The sequence below is a fragment of the Psittacula echo genome, assembly GCF_963264785.1.
Source record: "Psittacula echo genome assembly, chromosome: 2".
Taxonomy (NCBI): domain Eukaryota; kingdom Metazoa; phylum Chordata; class Aves; order Psittaciformes; family Psittacidae; genus Psittacula; species Psittacula echo.
Genome location: NC_137737.1, coordinates 31,668,117 through 31,680,589, shown reverse-complemented (window position 1 = coordinate 31,680,589; position 12,473 = coordinate 31,668,117). Strand labels below are relative to the sequence as shown.

The following is a 12,473-nucleotide window of genomic DNA, read 5'->3' as shown; positions in this document are numbered from 1 at the left end:
AACACTGGTTACATTGGCGTGTACCTTTACATCTGCTTCTTTTTAGTCTTTATGCAGCTGCATTCAGCAATGCCTATATGGCTTAAAATTGTCAAAATTTGTAAGTGTACTTAGGACTAATGCCAGAGATTGAAAGTAGTAGAATTGGCAGTTAACAGTGCTGATGTCTGATCAAACCCTTTTTTGTCTGGTTTTAAATTCAGTGACCTTGGGTTGTGTAACATGTAGTTGACATGTGCTGGAGTTGGAGTATTGTGTACAGTTCTGGTGTCCTCAACATAAAAAGGACATGGAACTGTTGGAACAAGTCCAGAGGAGGGCCATGAGGGTCATCAGGGGACTGGAGCACCTCCTGTATGAAGATGGGCTGAGAAAGTTGGGGCTGTTCAGCCTGCAGAAGAGAAGGCTGCATGGAGACCTCATAGCAGCCTTCCAGTATCTGAAGAGGGGCTATAGGGATGCTGGGAATGGACTCTTCATTAGGAACTGTAGTGACAGAACAAGGGGTAACGGGTTCAAACTTAAGCAGGGGAAGTTTAGATTGGATATAAGGAAGAAATTCTTTACTTGTAAGGGTGGTGAGGCACTGGAATGGGTTGCCCAGGGAGGTTGTGAATGTTCCATCCCTGGCGGCGTTCAAGGCCAGGTTGGACAAGACCTTAGGTGGCATGGTTTAGTGTGAGGTGTCCCTGCCCATGGCAGGGGGGTTAGAACTAGATGATCTTAAGGTCCTTTCCAGCCCTAACTATTCTATGATTCTATGTAGCCCATGTTGCACAAATACCTCTAATACTACTCTGATAAACTCAGTTACCTGTAATAAATAATTTCGTTCAGATCTGGACACTTAGGTACTATGTGGATTGTGGAAGGTAGAACGCCTCAATTATGACTGTATTATAGAATGTATTGTAAATATTGAGATGTATTAAATATAAGCTTTTACAGATTTTTATAAATTGTCTTTAAGGAAATGTGAAAGAAAATCTCAATGGTAAAAGAGGCACAAAGTAGAATATTGTTTTCTGTTCTGTTACAGTCCTTTCTACTACAGAGCTAACTCTTACCTAAAAAGAAAAAAAACTTCCCAAACAGTATGCTGTTCACATGTGCAGATCAAAATATGCATTGGTAGAAAGGTATAGATATGTTGAAGTGATGGGTTTATTTACAGTGTAACTATCTTTAAATATTAAAATACAGTTATGTACAATAAATATATTTTAAATATTTAATTAAAAAAGTTTAAAATAGAGACCAGTTTTAATTTGAAACTAGTATAAATCCCCTTCAAAGAGGACCCCAAACAGGAGAAACATGATATTCCTAGCTTCTTTGCAATTGAATTTATGGTTGCTTGTGATTTTAAACTCGCTGAAGTTTTTTTCCATCAGTTGGCTTTTACTTTTTCTGCGATGAACACCAGCTGCTTCAAAAAAAGTTTCAAGACATCATAAGTAGGCAGTGTTGTTTTAAACATAAGACAAATGATTTTCTAATGTGATGATTCCCTCCAGAAAAACAAGCACTTAAAAGTTCATTTTATTATGTATTTATTTTATTAGTGTCAATGTGTCAGACATTGTGGGTTAGTGGGACAGTCTCTGATGTTTTTAATTTCCTTTTGCATCCCTTCTAATTTTCTTTCCTTGTTAAACAAGGAGGAGAGAGTTTGATATTGTTCAGCTTGTGACAGTTACTTAACATGCAGGTTATAATGCTGCTATTTGAGAGATAAAAGCATTTTGACTGAAACTGGACTCATATGAGTTGAGTGTATTAACATACAGCTGGTTGTAAAGCTTTGGTGTTTACGGTTAGAGTCTATGGAAACCTCTGTTCCTCCTCACTGTTGATATTTAGACCTTTTGCTGCAATACTGAAATAATTTCCACTTTTTTTATTACGCATTCCATCATTTGTATACTAGTCATAAGTTAGTATATGTTACAGCTTTATGACCATCTGCCATATGCCCATTACACTGAGCTTCAGTTTGAAACCTTTAATTCTTGCTTACTCCTGAAAAGCTAGAAGAATTATTTTCTGCTTCTGTTTTAATGATTTTTTTTTTTTTTTTTTTAGATTTTGATTACTTTTTTTTTTTTATCTGATCACTTGGCTTACAAAAAGAGCACTTCGGGTGCTCAAGGAATTTACTGTAATATACTGTTCATATCGGTATTCAGATCATGAATTTTAGCGTTGGGAAGTCTGTGCAAAGTTGGTAGGAGATTTGCAGTCCTGATGGCAGTCTTTAGAATAAGGCTTCACATGCTTAGGTCAAAAAATGTATTTATATTTACTTTTTAGTTAGGTCTGTAGGTTTATAACCAGAATCTGAAGCTATTGTTCTGACATCAGTTATTATAATTGTCTTGCACTGGTTCAGTAGTTAATGCTTTAAATTATTTCCTATGGTATGTTTTTGTTGTTGTTATGAATAATAGATAAATAGCAAAACCATTATGTTACTATCTAATATTGAATTTTAAATGTATTTTTCTTCCAGAGAACTAGAGGACGGAAACGAAGCTTTGTGCCTGAAGAAGAAAAACCTGAGGTTGGAATATAGTGTTTTGTTTGTTTGTTTGTTTTTTTAACAGTTTCACAAAAAAATTAAACTTTGGGCTGAAGTGTTATTTTCAGTGCTATAATTGAAAATATTTGCTTTCCTTCCCTCCTTTCCCCCCCCCTTTCCTTTCTTTTGCTTTCTGATATCACAGGAACGGATTCCCAGAGAAAGAAGACAACGACAGTCTGTTTTACAAAAGAAACCCAAGTCAGAGGATTTAAGGACTGAATGTGCTACCTGCAAAGGGACTGGAGACAATGAAAATCTAGTCAGGTAGGTTTGATGCTCTGACTTTAAGAAATTAAAGTTCCATCTTCATCACTTTGTCATTGTGATTATAACAAAGAAGATGTGCTTAAAAAACAAACAAAACCAAAACAAACAAAAACTTATTTAGGGGAAACATTGCATTAAAAATATTAGCTTGATTCACTTATTGACCTGCCAAACACGTTTACACTGTGAATTAAGATGTAAATAACCAAGGTAATCTGTTTTTCTAAAAGAAGAGAAATAATTTTCTCTTTTCAGGGTAAATTGTCAATGTTTCTGAGCAGGTCAGAAAGATAAACCAGTAATTTAATGACATTTAAGCTACAGGAGTATCCTAAAAATAATTAAATTAGCATCATTAACAATTTTATGAGCTGAAATGTGGATTATGAGGAATGTACGTTTTTAAAAATGTATTAATACACATCCATTAATCATGCAGATTATGGCAGTGTTTGATAATCATGTTTCTTATCTGAAACAGAAGTGAAAAAAAATCTGTTGAAAGGTTTTTTAGTAGGTGCAGAAATCTAATTAAAGTGTAGAATAGCTGCCATTGAATAGCTACTGTTGATCGCAACTTCTGCTGATTCTGACATTATAGCTAGCATTGTCGCCTCTTTGCGAAGCTGTAGAAATTGCTCACAATTCTTTAAAGAAGAATAATGAAGCTTAGCAGCCAGAAAGTGGATTTCAATTGAATCTACTGAGTTTCCATTAAAATGATCTCATAATAAGTTCAGATAAAAATAGTGTTATAGTTAGGTCCCGTGTGCTTCAGCTAGACTACTTGTCTAGATAAGATCTCCTCTTTAGCTCAGGTTGGAACTGTTGTTTTTAACTGGAGGGATGATTCCAAAATACATCTTTTAATTTCTTTCAAGAGGGTTATGAGCAAAGTCAGTCAATGATATATGCAAGCAATAGCCTTAGAATCAGGATGTGTCCCAGATACAGATGTCTTGTACTCAGAACAGCTAATTTTAGTATCAATTACAGCCTGTGATTTACTGAGGAAGTTGATACAATGTCAAGGGTTGTGTGCCATATTGTATTTTTATTTCCGAATTAGAGACAAGAGTGCCTGTACAAGCTCATCAGTAACTGTATGACTCTCATACATAGACAGCCTACTCCTGCTAGGTACTCCTAGATCCTGCTCAGTACCAAACTCTGAAGTAGGGGCAGGATGTTAGGGTGATTGCTGATACAGTTACACTCATGAGAACTGATAGCAGCAGTTTTTAACTGCCCATGACAAGATAAAGGGCTTTCTTCAGCCCTATGGTGCACAAAAAATGAAAGATGCAGGAAGACCTTTTTGTTGTGGGAAGGAATCCTGGGAACACCATGACTGCGCTTTACTGTGAAAAAGCTAGTCAGTTAGTTTTCTTCTTCTTCAAGCTTTTTCTAGAAGTGTTAAATACCACATTTGAAGACATAAAGGGTAAGATGAGAAAATGCCATGAATAACTGTATATTTAAGTTGCAGTTAAAAAATATGGTAGAAAATTAGTGGTATGTCTTGTTTACTACATGAAAATATTTCAGTAGCAATTTAGATGGGCTCAAAATAAGCATACTACATGCCAGTATCCAATAACTTCTCTTATAAACCATCCTTAGAATTGGGCTTGGAAATGGATAGTAATCCTGCATGGGAGGAGAGAGGAAATTCTTATGTTCCAGTCCTTTCTTCATAATTGTCTGATTATTTTTTTTTTCTTAAATCTGTCTTATTTTCCATATTAGTTTTTAAAATAAATTCCTGATGTAAAGCTTGCTTTTCTTCAGATAATTCCTATAAATACCTGCAATTTTATTCAGGTTATTTGACCACTGCTGTGCAGGCTTATTTTTGATAATTGCAAAATGGTGGTAAAGTACTTAGTAAATTTGAATTATTTTAGTTTGGGGTTTTTTTTTTTTATAATCTTCATGGGCCTTCTAGCTTTTTCTGCTGTGTTTCCTCTGTCAGGGCTGGTTACACGACTCTTGGACAATCTGCTTTTAAAAATTGTAGGTTTTTCTAAACTGCATGTGATGCTCTCACTTTGGGGTTACTAACTGAATAAAGATAAGAGGAAGTTAAGCAATGATTTAAAAAGTGTAGTGTATAATAATGAATCTAGAATAAAAGCATAGATTGTTCAGTTATTACTGTTTGACTAATGGAGATTCACTTTTTTTAGACTCCATTTTAGGTGCTTCTGTGTAGGACTGGATGGCTGAGGGATTATTTGTTCTATGTGCAGTGTGTTTACAGGACCCGTTTTTCATATGGTTTTAAATCTTTAAATAATTCCTTGTGAGAGTATTTGAAAGTGTTCCTAAAAAAGTGCATTACCTTCTGATAAATGATGATGATTCCTTAGTTGGCTGAAGTTTGCCTTAGTGACTACAGTTTTGTACCCAAAAAATGGTTAAACTGAGAATATCTTAAGTTTAGCTTTGCTAAAATATATTGGCATGTTCCCTGCTAATATTTGCCATATGTATTTATTATAGACATGCCAAGGCAGTACTCTTTAGTCACTGATGTCAGGTTATACAGATAGACTGTTTCAGCAGAGTAGCATGGCCTAGAACTGAAAGTTTAGGTTTTGTGGTTTTGTCCACAAGAAAGTATGAGTCTTGTGATCCTTTTTGTGGTACTTTTCAATTTTATATTTGTTTTTAGAATTCACAGTTAATTTACTTTATAAATTCCTTTCTATACATCTGTGTAAGTTTTATTGAACTTTATACTTTTGAAATTTTTAACTTTTACAAGATTAGTGAGTGGTACAGTCAAGATTTACAAATGAGACGACCAGTGAAAAGTTAATTGAAAAAAATTTACTCAAATGAGGCAAATTCTGATCTGTAGCACTCTAAATGACAGTAAGGAAGCTGTATCTGTAATTCAGGTGTGGATTTTGAATAACTTTTTACTCAAATGAACTGTAATTGAGTTTTGAGAGGAATAATAGTAAAATATGGAGGGGTTTTCATATTTTATGTTTGATGCAGATAGGTTTGATTTAAGGCATGGAGACACAGCACTTTTTTTTTTTTTAAAGAGATAAGTGTTCATTGAAAGGAGTCATAATGTGTGCTTCAAATTAAAGTATTGTAAAGCCAGAGGGTACCTATAACAACATACTGCTATATCTTAAGGAGTAATCAAATGTTGAAAATATTTGCTTGAAATTGAAGACCTCTTTTGAAACACAGGAGTTTCTAAAGCTTGATGTGAAAGATAAATTTTCTGATAAACTCGGAAAATAGTTTTGAAGGATAAATTTGTTTTTAGAGGTGATCTCTACTGTTTGGTTTAGAAAACATTTAGGTAATGATGTTTTCATTCTTTTTGTGAATCTTAAAGTTGTGTATAGTTTAGACATTTTATAGGTTTCCTGAGTGCTTTATTACTGTCTTGCATGTGTCACTAATAAATCTTTAAAAATATCTCCCTTGTAGCTCCCTCTAGAACTTAACCATATTTAGTAGAAACATGGGTAAGGAAGCATATTTCAGCTGGCTAAATATGAAATAGTTCAGCTAGCTCTTCATCTTGCCCCATACTTCAGAGTAAGTGACTGAACACAAGAAATGGTTGTAGCACAGCATTACTGTCTATTCCATTTTGTTAAAAGAAAAAAATGTGGATTAATTGTGCGTTTTATATTAATATGTAGAAAAAGTTTTTTTCAAAAGAAGCGTACACAGGCTAATCTAGGTCAAAATCTCCCTAGGGAAGACTTTTGAATGACTTCACTTCTTTAGAAGTGGCCTCTTCTCAAAAAATAATCCAGCCCTCACAACTGCTGCTATTAAAAAAATAGTATTATACCTTCAGTCACTGCTTTGAAGACATCCCTGGGTAATATTTAGGAATATAGTGCGTCATATAAAGTTGATAACTCAATACTAGATTTGAGAAAAGCAGAATAAAATTAGAATATAGTTTACGTATGAGGCAAAATCATATTTGACCAGGTTAAAGAAATCTCTGAAAAGCATTGCATTTCTTCATCCCACAATTTAAAGCACAAGTGTATTCTTGTATAGTTTTATGTATTGAATTTTTATGCTTTGTTGTCAGTTAAGTTAAAATGTCCTATTATGATTGATTTATAGCAACTGAGGCAAAATTATTTCTTCAGAGAAGGTAAAAAATACTTAAGTCATGTATTTGAAAGAGTATAGAGTAAAATTTTTTTTAAAGATTTGAATGCTGCTTATACACTATTCAAAAACATAAAGCTGCAAAAGAAATTGTTAAGCGTGTATGTTGTTATTTTTAGCGCGCATGTTTACTAGGAAATAAGCTACATGTGGAAGTATTTGTTTTTCCTAATATACTAAGTAGTATGTTTCAAGCAATTGTAATATTCTCCACATGTAGTATCTCTCATTCTGTCAAGGCAAGCCTTAAGGGGGAAGGTGAAGAGTAGGAAGGGAAAAGCAAAAACATATGCAGTGTTATTTACTACAGAAAAAACCCAAAACAACAGAACAAAACTCTCAAGTAAATTGAGTCTTGGCATAACTTTGAGTCATCAAATCATACTATAACTGAATATCTTTAAAATGTATGCAGCATTTGTAATACTGGTGCTACAAATGTATGTATCAAATTTAGGTTTGATAACTTAGACTGTATAAAGGATTGAGTCCTTAGCTACAAAAAGTGATCTACTTTAATTCTTGCTTTGACAGAAAGCGTGTTCTAGTCAGGCTTTTCTGAATTCTCTGGAAATTTTCTCTCTGAAACTGTGAATTGCCATATTCCTTAGATGAACTTGTCTTGTATAGGTTAATCTTTGCGTTTGTATTTCTTATATTTCATTCAGAGGCTCATTCCACCCTTAAAGATTTCTTCCTTATCTGTTAGCTGCTAGTTTTGAAGCTCTGTGTGAGCTGAAGTTTATTCTGGAACGAGCACATTAATTATTAACTACTTTAAATGCACTGCAACAAAGTTAACAAACCATCTTAGTAATTGAAAGCCCATGATTTACGGCTATTTCAGAAGTTTAAGGCTGCTAATGTAGAGATTAATCACAAAGAAAATGTTGCTTAATTCAGCCACCGTTTACAACAATTTCATGTTTTACAGGGGATTACAAATGCATTATTTTACTGAAATGAACTACTTGAATGAAAGGAAACTTAACATTCAGTTGTGTAGTTTATTTCTGCCAGATAGTTTATAGGGATTAATTCTGCACATTAGTTTTTCCAATTGCTTAAGTTACCTGTTAGATAATTTTATCTGTCATTTACCTTATTTTATTGCCTTCTAAAAAGTGATTCTTTTTATGCTAGATAGAAGGATAATACATATAATGACAAATGCACATTTTTGTTGACAGGGGATTTTATTCACTGAATAGCCTATGCTGCATTGCATTTTACTGTAACATACCACAGATTTTTCAGTATATTCACGTGCTAGGGCAGATATTCCAAAAAACACTGTAGGCATTTGTGAAGCTCTCTTGTGGAGTACCTGGAAGTCAGGCATAGATCTGGTAGCAAGACTGCCAGTGTTTGTCGAGAAGCAGAGTGCAAAGCATCTCTGCATTTGGGCTACGCAGCTACCTAAACCTGCAAATGCCTGGAACATTTGAAGTTTTACTGCAAAAAGTCCATGGCAGGCTCTGGAATTTTCTGTTTATTAGCAACCAGTCTATTTATCTGGTACCTAAAGGATTTCTTTAGTACATTTGCCTGTTACTTTTCTGAAATGAGACAGCAGAATCTGAGCTGAAGCCCACACTATTTTTTTTTTCTCCTGATTTATGGTTAACTCTCATGGAAATTGAAGCCATCAGAACAGAAGCTCAGGTCTTTGAAAACTGATTTTGTGTTCCATCTCTGATTTCATTCTTAATTCCTTCGAGATCATACAGTATTATCTTAAGAGTTAATCTGCATAGGAGTGACCCAAACCAGAAATTTTGGAGAGGTTGCCATGATTAAAAGAGCTGTTTCTATTCAATTCTGCATTATCAAAATGAGGAAGCCTTAATAAAGCTATGTAAATGTAAAGCTTATATGTAAATGTAAAGCTTAGATTTGAGCCTTCAATTTAAAAAAAAAAAGAGCAAAATTGGATAGAAGGTTATTTTGCCTACCAGTGCTTTCTGGTCAAGGGCAGGCATAGCAAAGGGTGATATTTGTTTGGGTTTTTAGTTATTATTTTTTTCCCCTCCGGGGAACAGGTAGGAGGTCTGTGATTTGGGGGGTTTTGTTGTTTGTTTTGTTTTTTTTTTTTTTTTTTTTTTTTAAATGCATTTCCTGTTGAAACACTGTAAAGAAGTGTAGTTTTTTAAATTAGATCTTTTTATGACTGTAGACCAATGACTCCCAAGCTCTTCTATGCTGGGCTTTAATCTGGAGAACCTTTGTGAACAGTAGAAGTTTATGAACTCTTCAGGTACAAGTTGAAGTCTGCTGGTCTGAAAAGCTTGTGTACCAGTGTCATAAACTTTAGAAGTCTGTAAATAGATGACCACTTGTAAATAAGTGATTTGATTGGTGATTTTTAAAAAATATAGTTCTCTCCTTCAGTTATAGCTGCTTGATAAGTTTGTCCTGCAATCATGGATTTGTATGTTACAACTTGAAAATATATTCAGAAGTTGTCATGTGTTCCCAAACCAGCTGTGAATTTCAGTTTTATGTATTACTTTCCTGGCTGCCTTGAGAAATACATGCATCAGAGACCTTTACACTTTTTTGTCTTCTGTAACTCCTAGGATTTGGAAGAATTAATGAAATAAGAAAGTATAATGCAGATGATGCCCTAGTTATCTTTTCTATAAGTAATGAGCGATTTTTTTTTTAGATAAAGATGTCATTGAGTGTAGTGTCTCTTCAGAAGATTAACATTACTTGAATGAAACAAGAAGCAAGGAAGAAATCACATTACCTGTGATGGTGGAGGAAAGATGACGTATCAAATTGTTTCCCAGTCTGGTTATCACTAATAGGTTATGGCTGCAAAAATACCTATCTTGATGGGGTCATTCTCAGTAATTTTTTCTTCCAGTGTCAAAATTGCATCAGATCATTCAATTCACTTGGTGTTTAAATGTGTCAGATACTCCATCATTCTGGCCAAACTGCTTCAGTCACTTTCAGTGCATCAAGGTTATCACATCAGCGCATTTCATAATACAGGATATTCGGAAAACAAATGTCACATTCTTTTATCAGTTCAGTTGTGTTGCATCGTTAAGCTGAGCTATTGCTACAGCACCATGAAACTGAAATTTATACATATGAAATTTATAACCTGAGAATGTTTGTGTTCAGGTATTAATGTGGTAGAAGACCACAGCAGGACACAGTAGCCATTTAAATGCTATGTTGCAGCATCAGTTTTGGCTTGTCACAATTAGTATCAAGTGGGCATCTGTGCAGTCAGTTTTCTGAACTGTCTGTCCACAGAGCCGTAATGTATATTATGGACTATTTCAGTAAGAAATCTTAATATGCAAAATAGTGATACTGTTACCCATGTATCTTTTCTCATTTTTGTTGCTGCTGACCAATGCTTTACAATTTCTGATCTGTAGTTAGTTAATCTGTATAGCGTTTTGATAGTAGGAGGTCTGAGGTTTGGGTGTGAAACTGCATATACACTATTCAAAACAAATTTTATCTTGGAGTAATGTGAGAGTGTGTTTTGTATTGCCAAAGGAGCCTATACATGAAAAGCAGTTAGATGTCAGGAAGCTTAAGGATTTTGAGTCAATTTTTGCAGCATTGACCAGAATTATTCTTCACATGATTAAAATGGAGCGTAACACCATTTTCATTAATAAATCAGTGGATCAGAGTTGCCTACAGTTGGTTACTGATTTGGGTCTAAATCAAGAATTTTGCATATGGCAGTATTACATAATTGGCTATAGATAATCTGCATGTATATGAGCTATTGCTCTTTTTAGTTTGATAGTTCTATAGCCTAAGATATTGCAAAGCTACTTACTGGAGAACATATTTTTAAAACCATCAACAATGAAAAATAATTTCAGAAAACACCAATAAATCTCTCCTCTCATAATGCTTCTTCAGTATTATATTTAGTAAAGATTGCTTTTTTTTGCAGTATATACTACAGGAAATTGAGTTCTATTATTGAACTTTATTTTGAGGTAGCTGAAAATAATTGGTGTATAATAGTATCTAGATAATTTGAGAATGGTGAAATTTAGTATTAATCATTTTACAGAATGGGATTTTTTTGAGAAAGGGTTAGAGTTGTGCATTTTATTTGTTGTTGCTGTAAGTCAGCATAGTGCTGACATCCACTAGATTTTTCATTTTATCTGCTGTCGCTGTTACTTTAGCTCTCTGTTGGTGTGGTTATTGAAATTACAGATTGGATAACATAAAGTTTGGGGTTTTTATCCTGTAAGCAAATCTTAGGAATTTATAAAATAGAATTATATGGTTTTCATTTATTTTTCTGCCTTATTAATTTTATTTTCTTTTACATTATTATTACTTTATTTTGATTAATTTGGGGTTTGGATGTTTGTCATGTATACCATATCCAAGGCTAAAATAAGGTTTTGCTTTGCCTTGCAAACAATAAAATCGGCTTCTCCTTTGTAACAGTTGAAATTGTTATTATTACTTCTGCTTTGTGTGATTCCTTTACATTCTCATCTCAATGAAATTAAATCTGATTTGCTTCAGGCCATTCAAAATGCCAAAGGCAAAATTCCGTATCAAGGCAGGAATTCAGTATCACTGAATGTTTAAAGTAGCACTTAATTACCCCTTGAATGGATTTTTGAATCTTGCTGTTTGCCTTAAATTGTCCTTTTTTTTTCTTTTTTTTTTTTAATTTTATTTAATTTTATTTTTGCATTTGGACAGATGTTCTTTGGGTATTGTTGTCTTGTGGAGATGAGAAGCACACAATTTTAAGAATTTGCCATGCTGTTTTGACTCAGGTTACAGCTTAATTTTCAGACCTGTCTCTGACTTCATCTTGAGAAGGCCTAGTAACTTCGCTTAGTTTTGAGAAGAAAGGTGTGGAAAGGATATGTAAGAGAAAAAAAGAGAAGTGTATGTTTTCTTCCAAAGTATCTAAAAGCTTTTAGCAGAAAGTAGTATGGGTCTGTTTCCTTTTTCATATCACTGATTGTAACAATGCAAAGGTCAAGTGTAAATTAATTTTCAGTTGTTTGATTAACTGGCTGAACTGATTCTTCCCTCCTCTTCCCCCCAGTTGTCAAACTCAGTAATGCTATTGTATTTCATGTGTATTTACCATTGAGGAACATGAACAGTATGTCCCTCTGATTCTGACTTTGAGATCTGATATGATGCCGTTATTAGGAAAATATACAATAAAGTATAAGCTGGCATTGGAATATGGTGCAGTAACTGACTTTTACCATTGCAGATAAACAGAGTAATTATTCTAAATCATAGCATCACTTTCAGCTGGATACCCACTAAAATCACTGCACTGTGGTTTCCTGAAAATGCCACAATCCTTCAACTGCCAAATTAAGCCCAGGGAGAACAACCATCAGTAGTGCCTGCACAGTTATGTGGAGGGATGAGCTCTGAACCAAGTGAAAAGATGTTCTGGAAGAACAGTAACCTTTCC

General features: G+C 34.1%; 1 protein-coding gene across 1 annotated transcript in view; it reads left to right on the top strand.

Annotated features, from left to right (window-relative positions):
* Window positions 1–2,852, top strand: part of PHF14 (PHD finger protein 14) — a gene marked incomplete at both ends in the record, with an annotated part of 67,859 nt that extends 65,007 nt beyond the window's left edge. The window contains 2 exon segments of the mRNA XM_080639433.1: window positions 2,513–2,563; window positions 2,727–2,852. Of these exon segments, the coding sequence (XP_080495559.1) occupies window positions 2,513–2,563; window positions 2,727–2,852 (177 nt within the window).
* Between the last annotated feature and the right edge of the window lie 9,621 nt (window positions 2,853–12,473).